We start from the raw sequence: 12,369 nt of genomic DNA, 5'->3' as shown, positions 1-12,369 counted from the left end.
ATGATGTGAAGACATACTTGTAAAAAAATGGAATTGGGCGCAATGATTGTTCACTGACATGGTGGAGGCAAAATAAAAGTCGATTTTCTTGTCTTGCTAAGCTTGCTCAATCACTTCTGGCAATCCTAGCGACCAGTGTCAATTCAGAGCGTCTGAACTAAACATCTGGGAACATCGTTTTCATTAAACACTGCAGTCTTCTATCAGAGTATGTAGAAAAACTTACCTATCTTCATAAAAATTTGTAGACTTTTAGCATTAGGATAAGTATGGTTTGTTGATGATGACATTTTTAAATGCATTGAATGTACACTTTTACTAATTTGTTTAATAATCTCGAACTCAAACTCAATAGAATATTTTGTAATCTTGATCGAACTCAATCGAAGATAAAAAACCATATCTCGCACAGCTTTAATACATATACACATTTTAATTTTTCTGCATTGTGTTATTGACCTTTTTTCTTTAGAATATTAAATATATATAAAAAAATTAAAATAGTAAAAAAAATAAGAAGTTTCTATATTTCCAAGTTTCTTCACTTGAAGCAAATATATGATTGTTTATAGATGTTTTCTATTATTAGTTTTGTATTTACTTATTTATTACAAATCTTGCATTAAATGCATTTCAAAGTTATGAAAGGGATTTTATGATGGAGGATTACATTTCACCGCTCAAAGCTAGCAGTACTTGCTGAACAGACGGACCTTATAATTTTTTCAATTTGCTTTGTTTATGAGTTTTTATATGTAAAAGTTTTATAATTTTTAAATTACTTTTTATTGTTTTTTTGATTAAATACGAATAATATTTTGTCAATAATTAATAACTACCCTAAATATATAACATTACACAGTTTAAAAGATTATATCAATTTATTTATAACTTTAATTTAAGTTCTTGATAGAAATGTTGTCTTTACACATTGCAATATTATTTTAAAACATCTAATTTAAATGACTAATAGTAGAGTTAGAATATAATTAGATTATTATATTATACTCTGTTTTATTTGCTTACACTTTATTTTAGATAAGTTTAATAAAGAAAACTAAAAGTTCAACTTTTATTATATTAAACATCATTTTTACACACTCCTTTGATGCTTAATTACGTCTGATAATTTAAGAAGTGAAATCATTAGACTTCGTCGAAATGAAAGAAACCAGGTTAGGGGAGATGAATTGAACTGTCGTCGAAATGAAAGAAATAAGCTTAGGCGAGCTGAGATAAATCATCGTTGAAACGAAAGAGATCAGCCCAGGCGAGCTTAAATAAATTGTAATCAAAATGAAAGAAATCAGGCTGGATTTTGATTGACAGCATGATCAAAAAAATTTTTGATCATGCTGTCAATCAAAATTTTTTTAAACACATAAGGAGTTATAATTCCTCTTTATCTTTTGCTTCCTTCTAAACCGAAATAGCTCCTCCCTCAAATAATGGCCCTTTCTGTTTTAGGGTCTGTGGGCAAATTTTGTATTGTGTTGGAAATTTAAGGCCTGAAGAAGGTGTTCTGCCCATATATTGTCAGTTATATATATAAAAAAAAATAAATCTATTTATTTAATGTTAAAAAAACTAAAAGTATTTTGTAAATTTTTGTTTATTTTGTTCATCTATTTAGAAAAATTATAAGATTTACAAAGATCGATTGGTAGGTAAAATTTCTTTTGTGTTTATTACACACCCTAATTATTTATGTACATCTAAAATTAAATGCATTGTTTTCAATTTGTGATTAGTTTTGGCCTTTTTTTTTAGATATGATTTTACACTACATTAGAAAGTAACTATATTATGTTTAATGTCTGATAAAAGTTATGATAAATAAATATAATCGCTTATATAGTGACAAACCCAACTTCCTCAGTAACGCGTAAGTTGTTGTATTCACTTATACTTGACTTATTACATTGATTGATTGGTTTTATTGCATTTTTAATTTTCTTTTATTTATCTCTAGCTGCTTCTGTTACAAGTAAGATGTTGTACTGACTTATACTTGACTTATTACATTGATTGATTGGTTTTATTTTATTCTTAATTTTTCTATGTAGTTTCAGTTGCTGCATCTTCAAATACAATAAGTTTTTGTACCTGCCAATAATTAATTTATATTACATTGATTGCTTTTATTGTACCTTTTATTTTTTCAATATAGCTGAAGATGTGTTTTCCAGTTTAATCCGTTAATGTAATAATTCAAGTATAAGTGAGTATGATAAATAAGCTGTTGTACTCACTTATACTTGATTTATTACATTGATTAATTGCTTTTATTGTTTTTTTTTTTAATAGTAGATTTTATGTAAGTATCATCTTAGTAGATAGTTGTATTTATATATATATATATTTTCAGACATGGGAAGAATTTAAATCATCTCGACATTTGAAGAATTTAAATCATATCGCTTGTAATTAATGTGTAATAAGTGTTTAAAATAACTTTGTTCCATTTTTAGATCGAGTTCCTTCTCTTATGGCTGATTTTTGATAATAATCAAAAATCAGCCATAAGAGATCATTTTTGATAATAATCTTCATAGCATTTACTAAAATCTATAGAATAATGAAAACAACGTTATTATTTAAGTTGTTTTTATAAGTATTTTTGATATTTTTTAATGTTAAATTTTTTTTTGTAATATTTTTTTACCAAAAAAATTTCTTATTTTATCTCAAGAAAAATGTTTTTTATTTCTCACATAAATTATTTTATTTTTTCTCTTTGAAATAATTTTAGCATGGATGTATTGTCACTTTCACTTTGATTTTTTCCCGTTATTTAATATGTGAATGGAATACATTGATACTTTAATCACTTAGGTGATTACGGATCTAGATATTTCTATTCCCCAGAATGTTTTTGTGCCAAGATTCGGTACAAATAATAGCTGTAATAATTTAACAATTCGCAAATCCCGCATATGTTATGAGTTGCAGAAAAGTTTCTATAAGAAATGCCAAACAAATAAAACTTAACTAGGATCTGTGACTCGTTTCTGTATCTTCCTTTGCTTTATAAATAAATCTTAATGAGAGGCCTTAATCTATAAAAATTTTATTACAGCCTTAAATTATTCACAGCCTCCAAAAACACTAGAAAAATATTACACTAATGTAATCTCTGTTAAAGATACTTTATTTATGTAAACGATATTAAAGTAAATTGCTAACTAAAAGTCAAGAATTTAATATCGATTTGCTTTGCTATAAACTAAGATTTATTGAAGTAAAGAGCAAATTAAGTATAGATATAGTCAGTTGTGTAACGCTGTTATCATCGTACCGGTTTTGACAGTGCTTTATAAAGAATAATAACTTTTTAATTTAATCTTCTTAAAAGTGTAACAGTATTTTTTTACCTCAAGAAAAATGTTTTTTGTTTCTCCTTAAATTTTATATTTTTTTCTCTTTGAAATTATTACTTCGTGTAGATATATTCTTTACAGAAGAGTTTCTATAAAATAAAATCAAACCGATAAAGCTAACTTGTTTGAGATAACTAGGAACCATGACCTGTTTTCTGTGTCCTCTTTTGTATTTTAAATAAACTTTAATGAGAGGTTAAAAAAATTAGTTTATAAATCTTTTTGTTAAAACCTTTATATTCCTAAAACACCGGAAGAATTATTACGTAACTGTCATCTAAGTTAAAATTAAATAAGTATAGTTTTAAAGTAAATTTATTGTTAACCAAAAGCCAAAAGTTTTAAATTAATTGATTTTCTGCTATTTATTAAAGTTCTTTGATTGATGTAAGAAGACCAAATTAAAAACAAGTTTAGATATAGTCGGGTGTGGAACAGATTTACCATGACCCATATCATACGGGTCATGACAGCTAATAATATAATAATTCATAATCTTTTCTAGCAAAACTTTTTTTTTTTAAATAATGCAATCAAAATGTCATAAAAAATGACCTTTTTAATTTTTAGTTAAAAATTATTGTTTTTTTGTATAAAAAATATAAGCAATATATTTTTATTTGAGTCCATTATTATTTCTGAAATCTCTATGAAATTCTGGTTCTTTTGAGACCCAAGTTGATAAACTTTTGAAGAAAAAAAATTCACTTATATATGGGAGCCAGTGTGTAATCAAAGGTCATGGTGGGTGACCTTTTTCAAAAATTAAATAAAACTAATGACTTTTCAGTTACTTTCAAACCAAAGTTCATCTGCTTTTTATACAGGAAACTGGAGATAACAAAAAGTCAACATCCTAATACACATACTATTTAAAATAATTATAACATAACAATTATTACTTCCGTCATTCAAGTTTCCATCAGTAACATCACTGATATCTTTTTCACTTTCATTAGCTTTTTCAATTGGTAGAGTTGGATCACAATCTTGAGTTGGGAAAAACCCATCTTGTTGAGAAAATATCCAATTTGTTGCAGCTTCGATGTTATTTTGCTAAACATAAAACAATGAATTGTTATAAATAATTAAATTAAAATAACTTTATTTATTCTGTATCAAATCAAATAACAAAAAAAGATGGCAAAGCTCATTTTGAAATAACAGAGCAATTGCTATAGCAAGTGAGTAAATTATTTGTTAATCAGGACATATAATTTTTACACTAACTAGTTCAGCCACCTAAAACAAAAACAAAAAAAATTATCTTACATTTTTTTGTAATGCTAATATAGCAAGTTCTTTTCCAAAACCCATTGAAACAATTATATCAATGGCACAAGGGTCCAGAGAGGAGGGTTGTGAAAAAGATGGCTGAACAATAGGTGATTCAAAATCAGGATCTTCAGAATGCTCAAAAATCCAATTCATGGCTGCTTCAACACCTTAATTAAGGAAAATAAAACATTAAATTTCTTAACAGAACTTCTCATTCTTAATGAAAACAGAAAAGTCTTTTAATTCTTTAACTCTGTTAAAGAATTAAAAGATAACTCTGTTTTTAGTGGGCAAGTGAATGTGAACTTAGTCTTCGTTGATAAACTTAAGTATCTAGGTCATATAATTAAAAAAAAAAAATTAACTAAAAAAACTGAAATAAATTGAGAGATTAAATGTCTATATATATGTTTTTTTTTTTACAAACAATCTATTCATGTTTATAAATTTGACAAAAATTACTGGAAACGCTTCAATACTTTAAACACAAAATTTTTTTTTGCTGTCATTAGTTGCTGTCAATATTAATTAATTTGATTGCTGTCAACTAATTTGACTATTATAACTTTAATTTATAATAGCTTTAATTTATAACGCTTCAATACTTTAAACATAAAAAAGTAAAACATAAACAACTTTAAAAATTTTTAAAGTAATTTAGCAAAATAAACTTGATAAGTACCTTGATTATTAGATAATATAACAGCTTTCTTGCAAACCTCGAATGAAAAACCCATGTTCATTAATTGACTAACATACTCTTCGTTAGCTGTTGGCCCTATTTACAAAATTTCGAAAAGAAAAAAATAAATTTGATTTTAGTCAACAAGAACTTAGGTAGAAAACAAAAGTTAATTGAAAATTTAATAAATCTATTAACCTTGGGCAGGTAACTTTTCTGATGGAAGCAATTCTTCACCAGGTTGCAAACCATGACCTCTAAGATGATTTAGATCAAGCTCATCAAGAACATCAACCATCACATCTAGATAAGAAAATTAACTGAAGACATTCTGGGCTAAAATCTTTATGAACTTAATTTTCAAAAATAAAACTGTTTACCAAGTTTTTGCGGCATCCAATCATCGCCTGCTGTAAACTTTTTAAGTTGCACAACTAGATACTGTGGAAATGTTGCAAACCTTATCATTCTAATTTCAATTAAAAAAAAAATTTTCATAGTTTGATTAGAAAAATAATAAATAAAATCAACTTTAACATATAATAATTAGTAATTATACTTCTTAGCAACAGTGTTGGCTTTCATAGCAGAACTGTAATATCCTTCAATTATATCATCAGCTATAAAAGCTTCTAAGCAGGCAGACATTGGCACTTTTAGTCTGACAATAGAATTAGGCTCAATATAAAGTTTTTTCTGTTTTGCTTCTTTGTATTTTTCATCAAATTTTTCAAACTCATCTATACAAAAAAAAAAAAGGACTTTAATTAATTCAACAAATTCAAAAAAGGAAAAAAAAAATTTTTTTTGACATTAAAACCTTTATTTGTGGCTGCATGAAGAGGAACAGGTAGACTTAAGACCATATCAGTTCGTTTTGAATAAGACACCTTGTTACTCTGCATGCACTGTAGTCTTTCTTCAAACTAAACCAAAAGTTTATTAACAATCAAAATAAAAAATTAAAATTATATAAACATTAAATGCAATATAAATATACAAATAAATGGTTTTGTTACTTGGAAACTAAATAATTTATGTAATGGTGTCAACAGATTATCTTCAATTTTATTAAGTAAATGCAAAAAAAATTCATGAGCATCTTGTTGATGGTTTGTTGAAAACTCAGCATGTCCTTGTCCTATCAATGATTTTAACATTTGAGGACGCACACCCTAAAGTAAAAAATATTAAAAGCGGTTTCAAAACAAATCTTAGCAATTTATTAAATAACTTTTTTTATCATTATTCATTTTTTCAGATGCTTAAAATTAACTGATAGTGAACATTAATTTTCAACATTTATCAGATGTCTTACAAAAATTATTATTTTGCAATAAGACAAAGTTAGTCAGTCAAGTTGGGTAAGATTAATAGATGAGTAAATGATAATATATAACTAAGATAATAAATACAACAGTGGAAAAGAACACAAAAAAACACAAGCATAAGGATTTTTTAAAACACTGTCAATAAAAAGCTATATATTTTGTTTACACCTTAAGTTCTTTTTCATTCATAAAGTTTTAAAAAAATACAAGTGTGAATTCTAATGTTGAAAATGAAAGAAAAAAATAGTATTAATAAATGAAATTAGACTCATTAAGATTAAATCCATTTTAATAATTTATTAAATGAAATTTGTCAATCATTTGTCAAAAGAAAACTAAATTTTAATTAGTTGGAAACTTTTTCATTATCTCTCATCTATTCCTATTTTCCAAACTACATAAGAAGATCTTGTAAATTAGCAAAAATAATAAACAAAATTATTGGAATAATTGTTTAAAAAGAATATAAAAATACATAAACACTGCATAAATATGTTTTTAGTTAAGAGTTGCAATTACAAACATTTACATTAAGTGCCATAGTTATAGTATGAAGTTAAACATTAATCAAAACCATAAATTTAAAAAAAATATTAAATAATAATTATAAAAAAAGGGATTAAACTTATATAAAATATAAACTAAAAAAATAAAACTTGTTTATAAAGTTATTTGTTATTTGAGAATGTTATTTACCAACTGATCTTGATTTTTGTACTGAGGCTGTGAATAAATACCACTCAATAAACCTGCTCCAAGTTTAGCAAGTTGAATATTCAAGTCTAATGGAGGTATAGCTTGAGAAGTTTCAAAAATCTGCTCTGACGGCAAAGCAAATGCATCTTGGAATTCTTTAAATGAAAACAATACTTGCATCACTGAATTCATATAGCAACTATAACAAAAAATTATACACAAAGTTAACCTCGCATAAAAGGAAACTTTTTAGAAAAAATAACCTTACATAAAGAATACCTTTGCATTGAATAAACTTCACATAAAAGATGACACTGTATAGTAGATAGCTTTGCACATATAAGTTATAACTATAATAAAATTTAATACCTGTTCCCTAAATTAATCATTCCAGTGTAGCCAGGTCCATATAGTGGGACTAGCTTTTTTCCAGATTCTTGTATTGCATCCCATTCTGCTTTTAAAGACAAGTTTGCTTCAATTTCTAATTCTGTCATTGATTTATCTGTCTTAAAAATTAACAAAAAATAGTAAACTTCACTTGCATCACACAGAAAAATAAAAAAATAAGAACTAATGAAAAATAAGATCAATAAATTTAAATAAAATATAATAAGATTTTATTTAAATTTATTAATAAATAAAATTAAATAAAATCTGATGATCAAAAATAAAATAAAAATAAAAATGATCAATAAAAGACCAAAAAAACCTTTTTTAATTGCTCAATATTTATTCCAAAATGGAGTAGGTGCTGAGATAATTTTGGATCTTCCACCATATCATCCTCATCATATGAATATACATCCCCACCTTCTGCTGTTATTGTTCCAAGTTTGACTGCTAATGGATAGCCTGTTTGTTTGTAATAGTCTGCTGCATGATTGTTACCACCCGATCCTAAAAAATATCAATAACGTATATATATATATATCAATAACGTTTGCTTAAAGAAAATTATTTGTTTGTTATTATTCCGAAAACTATTTTGAAATAAAAACTAAAAAAAAAATTAAAAAAACTAAATAATACTAATTAAAAAAACTAAATAAACTAATCAAAAAAAAAAAAAGTCTTTAAAAAGTTTATATTTGTTTTTTATAACAAGCCAAAAAAAACTTTTAAGAGTAGGGTAAAGTAACCAATTAATAGCCACAAATTTCTTAAAGATAGCTGTTAAGGATGCCTTAATGTAACAGTGAACTTTTTTTTTTACTGTTTTATTAATGACTAACGCCTACACCTTATAAGAACTTTTTTTAGTTTAAAAAAATGTTTAATTCAGAGAAAAATCTATTTAAATAGAGATTTTAACTGTGTACCAATTAATGGCCGGGCAGACCATATAGTAGCCAGTAAATTAAGAAATAGCACCTATTATGAGCCACTTACATTACCTTAAATCTACATATCTAAAAATGCTTATATATTGAAAAGCATTATCCAGACAGACGATTAAAGCCTAATAATGAACTTAGATCTACTTCATAGTACTACAAACCAAGATTAATTTTTTAAAAGTAAAATATTCTATACTTTGCGTAAAAATATTATTTTGGTTGATAATAAACAAAAAAAACTTTAACAGTATTTGTTATTCAAATTAAGACAGCCGAACATTAAGAAACTTTTTAATTACTTCTATATAAAATCAAGCATAGAATAAATTTTAAATAAAAAATTGCTTTAGCATATAGCTGTTATAAGATTTCAACTTGCATATAATAATGCAATTTTAAATATATGGACAATAAACTTTACAATAATATATTGAGAAGTTTTGATAATGAACTATTGATAATTGTATTTACTGGTACTTCAGTACAGATTTTTTGATTATATGAAAAGATATTGACTTTCAATATCTTGAAATTCAATATCTCTTCATATAATCATTGGAAGTGAACTGACTTCTCATTTTAACTGAATTAGCTTTTTTAGATAACTTTTGAATCTCTTTCTCTTGTTTTTGTTGTGCTTTATTTTCTTTTTCTTTTTGCTTTATCAATTTTTTCTCTTCAGCTGCTACGAATTTCTCTCTTTTTTTTACCTCATCGTTCAATTTAGATTGTATTGCTTCTTGAGAAGTTAATACAAAATATTTTTGAACCTTGTTTCGATTTTGTTTTGTCTTGGTAGCATATATCTTTGGATAAGGCAAAATATCATTGTCACTATCATTAGTTGAATGCTTTGTACACGAAATAATTGGTGTTAGACTAGGCTGAACAATGGTTTCAATTGGCATCAGATTACAATGATCAGTGGTTTCAATAAAAAAAAAACTAAACTGTCCAGTCGTTTTATTTAGAACAGGAATTGGCTGAAGATTGGTTTTATTAAAACTGGAATAGGAACTATGGATTTATTTGGCATTGGAACAGAGTCATCTGTTTCTAAAATGGCATATGCATATGAAATCTGTTTCAGTTTGAATTCTTTATTTAATTTATACAAAGGATCTGGGATGTCATAGCCATTTTGAATACAGAAGTTGAAAGTTGTTAACTGCTCATGAGTTAAATGGGTATCCCATATCAAAAAAGCAGTACACGGTTTATAGATTTGGGATCCTAATATCAATAAAATACCCTATGAAAATCCTTTAAGGTAGTAATTGTGTATACTAATAAGAGCTTCCTCATTGTGTATACTAATTGTAGCACCAAAGGAGTAATTTCAAAATCCTGCATTAAAATCCAACAAACTTATTTGCCATTTAAGTTTTTATGCAAAAGTGTTCCTTTCATATACGCTATGGATAGCTTTTAAGACCAAAATATTTGTTTTCGTGAAATTTTTATAAAATATGATATCTAGATCTGTAAAAATAGGGACTTTTTATTTTTATTCATTTATTTTCTACAAGACTTCACTTACGAGATAAATAACAATTTTCTTTCTGATAATTGATTAGAATACTCTTCAAGGAAAGACACATGGGAAAGCAAATGTTTCAAACTTTTTTTTCTGAAATAAATTATGTAAAAAATCTTTCTAGTGCAGAGTTTTGATTTTTTTGCAATCCCAATGAACCTTGAAGTTCGAGTGTTAGGCTTCTGTTGTCTGCTCACTGAAGAGGCCCATTCTCATTTTTTTCGTCTTGATGAACTGAGGCACATGGAAAAACACTGCACACGCTTTAGGGGTAACTGAAATCGGAAGTTTAATGTAGCTCTCTTGGAATTGAGAAATCTTGGATTCGAAGTCAAGGTCCAAATTCTGGCCAAAGCAAGAAGTCACAACATCCTTGAATAGCATAAGTGTTTGAATGAAGCCATGAACTTGAGCAAAATTTTCCGTTTCTGAAAGTAGTTGGAGTTTGCTCACACCTCTCAAGAGCTACATGTAGTCATTCCCATTGAAATGACCATCATGGAAAGGCTGGATGGGAATGTGAAATAATAAGGGCCATTCCTTGGCTTTGGGCCAAAGATCATAACGAGTTTTAATCAAGTGATTTACCACACCAAGTAGAAAATGAAGCTCCATCGGTGGGACAGCCTCAAGAACGAGCTTGTCATCTGGAAAATCGAGTATTGGCAAGTGAACAACATTTTTGAAGTCCTTTGATTTTCTCAAATCTACTCCTGCTCTGATGAATTTGGAATGTTGTCTTCTGATCTCACCAAAAGTTCTCAGGTGGTCACAGTTTTGGAGATTTGGTGATGGGGCATCACACCAACAACATGGATGCTTGCTGCTGTGAGACTGTATTCCACATAAAATGTTTGTCAGCTTGAGATCACAAGAAATGATGAGAGAATCTTTCTGACATTCTTCTTGAAATTGAATGAGATTCAAAATAGCTTTCACATTATGGTAGCTCTCTGAAGTTTTTTGTGCAAGTGCTATCAGGATTTGTTGCTTTATACTTGTTGCTTTGGTTAAGGGTTGAGACATCAGTTTGATAGTTTTCTGAACTGGGCTGTTTGGTGGCATTTCATCCTCCTCCAAAACAATGTGAGTGAAGCTTACTTTCAGAAAGGAGCCTCCTCCATCAATTCCCAACTTCAAAATGGCAGATTCTGTTAATTTTCGAGCTGATTTAAAGGCTTCACTGAGACTGCTGAGACTTTGGCAATAAACCACCTGGCATGATTCTTTATTTTCTCCCAGAGTTATGCTGCTGACAATAAACTGATCATGAAGCTTTTGGCCAACTTGAGCAAACTTTAGAGGGAAACTTGGCTCCACCAATCTTACAGGACTAATTTGATTCAGGGTTGAGCCAAGTTTTCGCATTCCATTGTTGGACAGCCCAGTATTCTGCTGTATTTGAACCATATTTTCCATTGTAAGAGGTTCTTTAAAGAGTTGCTGAGTTGATGATGGACATAAACAAAAACAAAAAAAAGAAAGTTCAAAATCAATTAAGTGATTAAACTAGATAAAGCTTTGAGAATTTAATTTAGAACAAAATATAATAAGAATATTTTTTTAAGTAAATTAAATTAGAATCAATCAAGAATATTGAAGGAGCATTTTTAATTTACTTTAACTTTGCCTCTCCCTATTTAGCCCTATTAAAATATTTGATTGACAAGTTCAAATGTTTTTTTAAATTAAATTACAAATATCAAATTAGCACATCATACCTCTTCTCGTAGACAACATCTTTCCACTTGGTTGACTAAGCCTGATGGTTCCATTTGGAGAGGCACTTTTAGAAACCAAAACTGCTGATGCAACTTGCTCTGCTCCTACAGGATCTGCAGCTGCAATTTTCCTCTGATTTTCATGGCGAGTTCCTGAAGTGCAGTTGTGAGGAAACCCAGGTCCAATAATTGACAAGCACTTTGTGCAACGCTTTTCAGCACTTTGAGAAGCCTGCTGTGGGAGTTTGGGCTCTGAGTCTTGGAATTTGCCGAATGGATGCTTTTCTTTTCCCTTGAGCTTGGCAATTTGGCGGAGTAAACACTCACAAACATTAGAAAAACGAGTTGCAGGTTTGATTAAAATTGTCTCAAAGTGGTAAAGTTTTTGCACAACGGTTGTTTTC

General features: G+C 27.8%; 1 protein-coding gene across 2 annotated transcripts in view; it reads right to left on the bottom strand.

Moving 5' to 3' along the window:
- Positions 1 to 12,369, bottom strand: part of LOC100208604 (ubiquitin carboxyl-terminal hydrolase 5) — a 53,599-nt gene that overhangs the window by 15,536 nt on the left and 25,694 nt on the right. The window contains exons 8-19 of one of the 2 annotated variants that reach the window (XR_010639029.1): positions 8,080 to 8,267; positions 7,737 to 7,876; positions 7,368 to 7,566; positions 6,360 to 6,515; positions 6,161 to 6,266; positions 5,900 to 6,080; positions 5,721 to 5,809; positions 5,539 to 5,643; positions 5,341 to 5,436; positions 4,653 to 4,825; positions 3,095 to 4,436; positions 1,931 to 2,903 (exon numbers count right to left, since the gene is read on the bottom strand). Coding sequence is in view for 1 of the 2 variants with exons in the window: in XM_065799426.1 (XP_065655498.1) it covers positions 4,283 to 4,436; positions 4,653 to 4,825; positions 5,341 to 5,436; positions 5,539 to 5,643; positions 5,721 to 5,809; positions 5,900 to 6,080; positions 6,161 to 6,266; positions 6,360 to 6,515; positions 7,368 to 7,566; positions 7,737 to 7,876; positions 8,080 to 8,267 (1,587 nt within the window). In the remaining variant the exon portion in view is untranslated. Of the gene's footprint in view, positions 1 to 1,930; positions 2,904 to 3,094; positions 4,437 to 4,652; positions 4,826 to 5,340; positions 5,437 to 5,538; positions 5,644 to 5,720; positions 5,810 to 5,899; positions 6,081 to 6,160; positions 6,267 to 6,359; positions 6,516 to 7,367; positions 7,567 to 7,736; positions 7,877 to 8,079; positions 8,268 to 12,369 lie in introns of those variants that run through there. The other variant, XM_065799426.1, reaches the window with a different exon arrangement.

The sequence above is a fragment of the Hydra vulgaris genome, chromosome 06 (assembly GCF_038396675.1).
Source record: "Hydra vulgaris chromosome 06, alternate assembly HydraT2T_AEP".
NCBI classification, from domain to species: Eukaryota; Metazoa; Cnidaria; class Hydrozoa; order Anthoathecata; family Hydridae; genus Hydra; species Hydra vulgaris.
The sequence above is the reverse complement of the archived record's forward strand: the minus strand, read 5'-3'. Positions and strand labels throughout refer to the sequence as shown.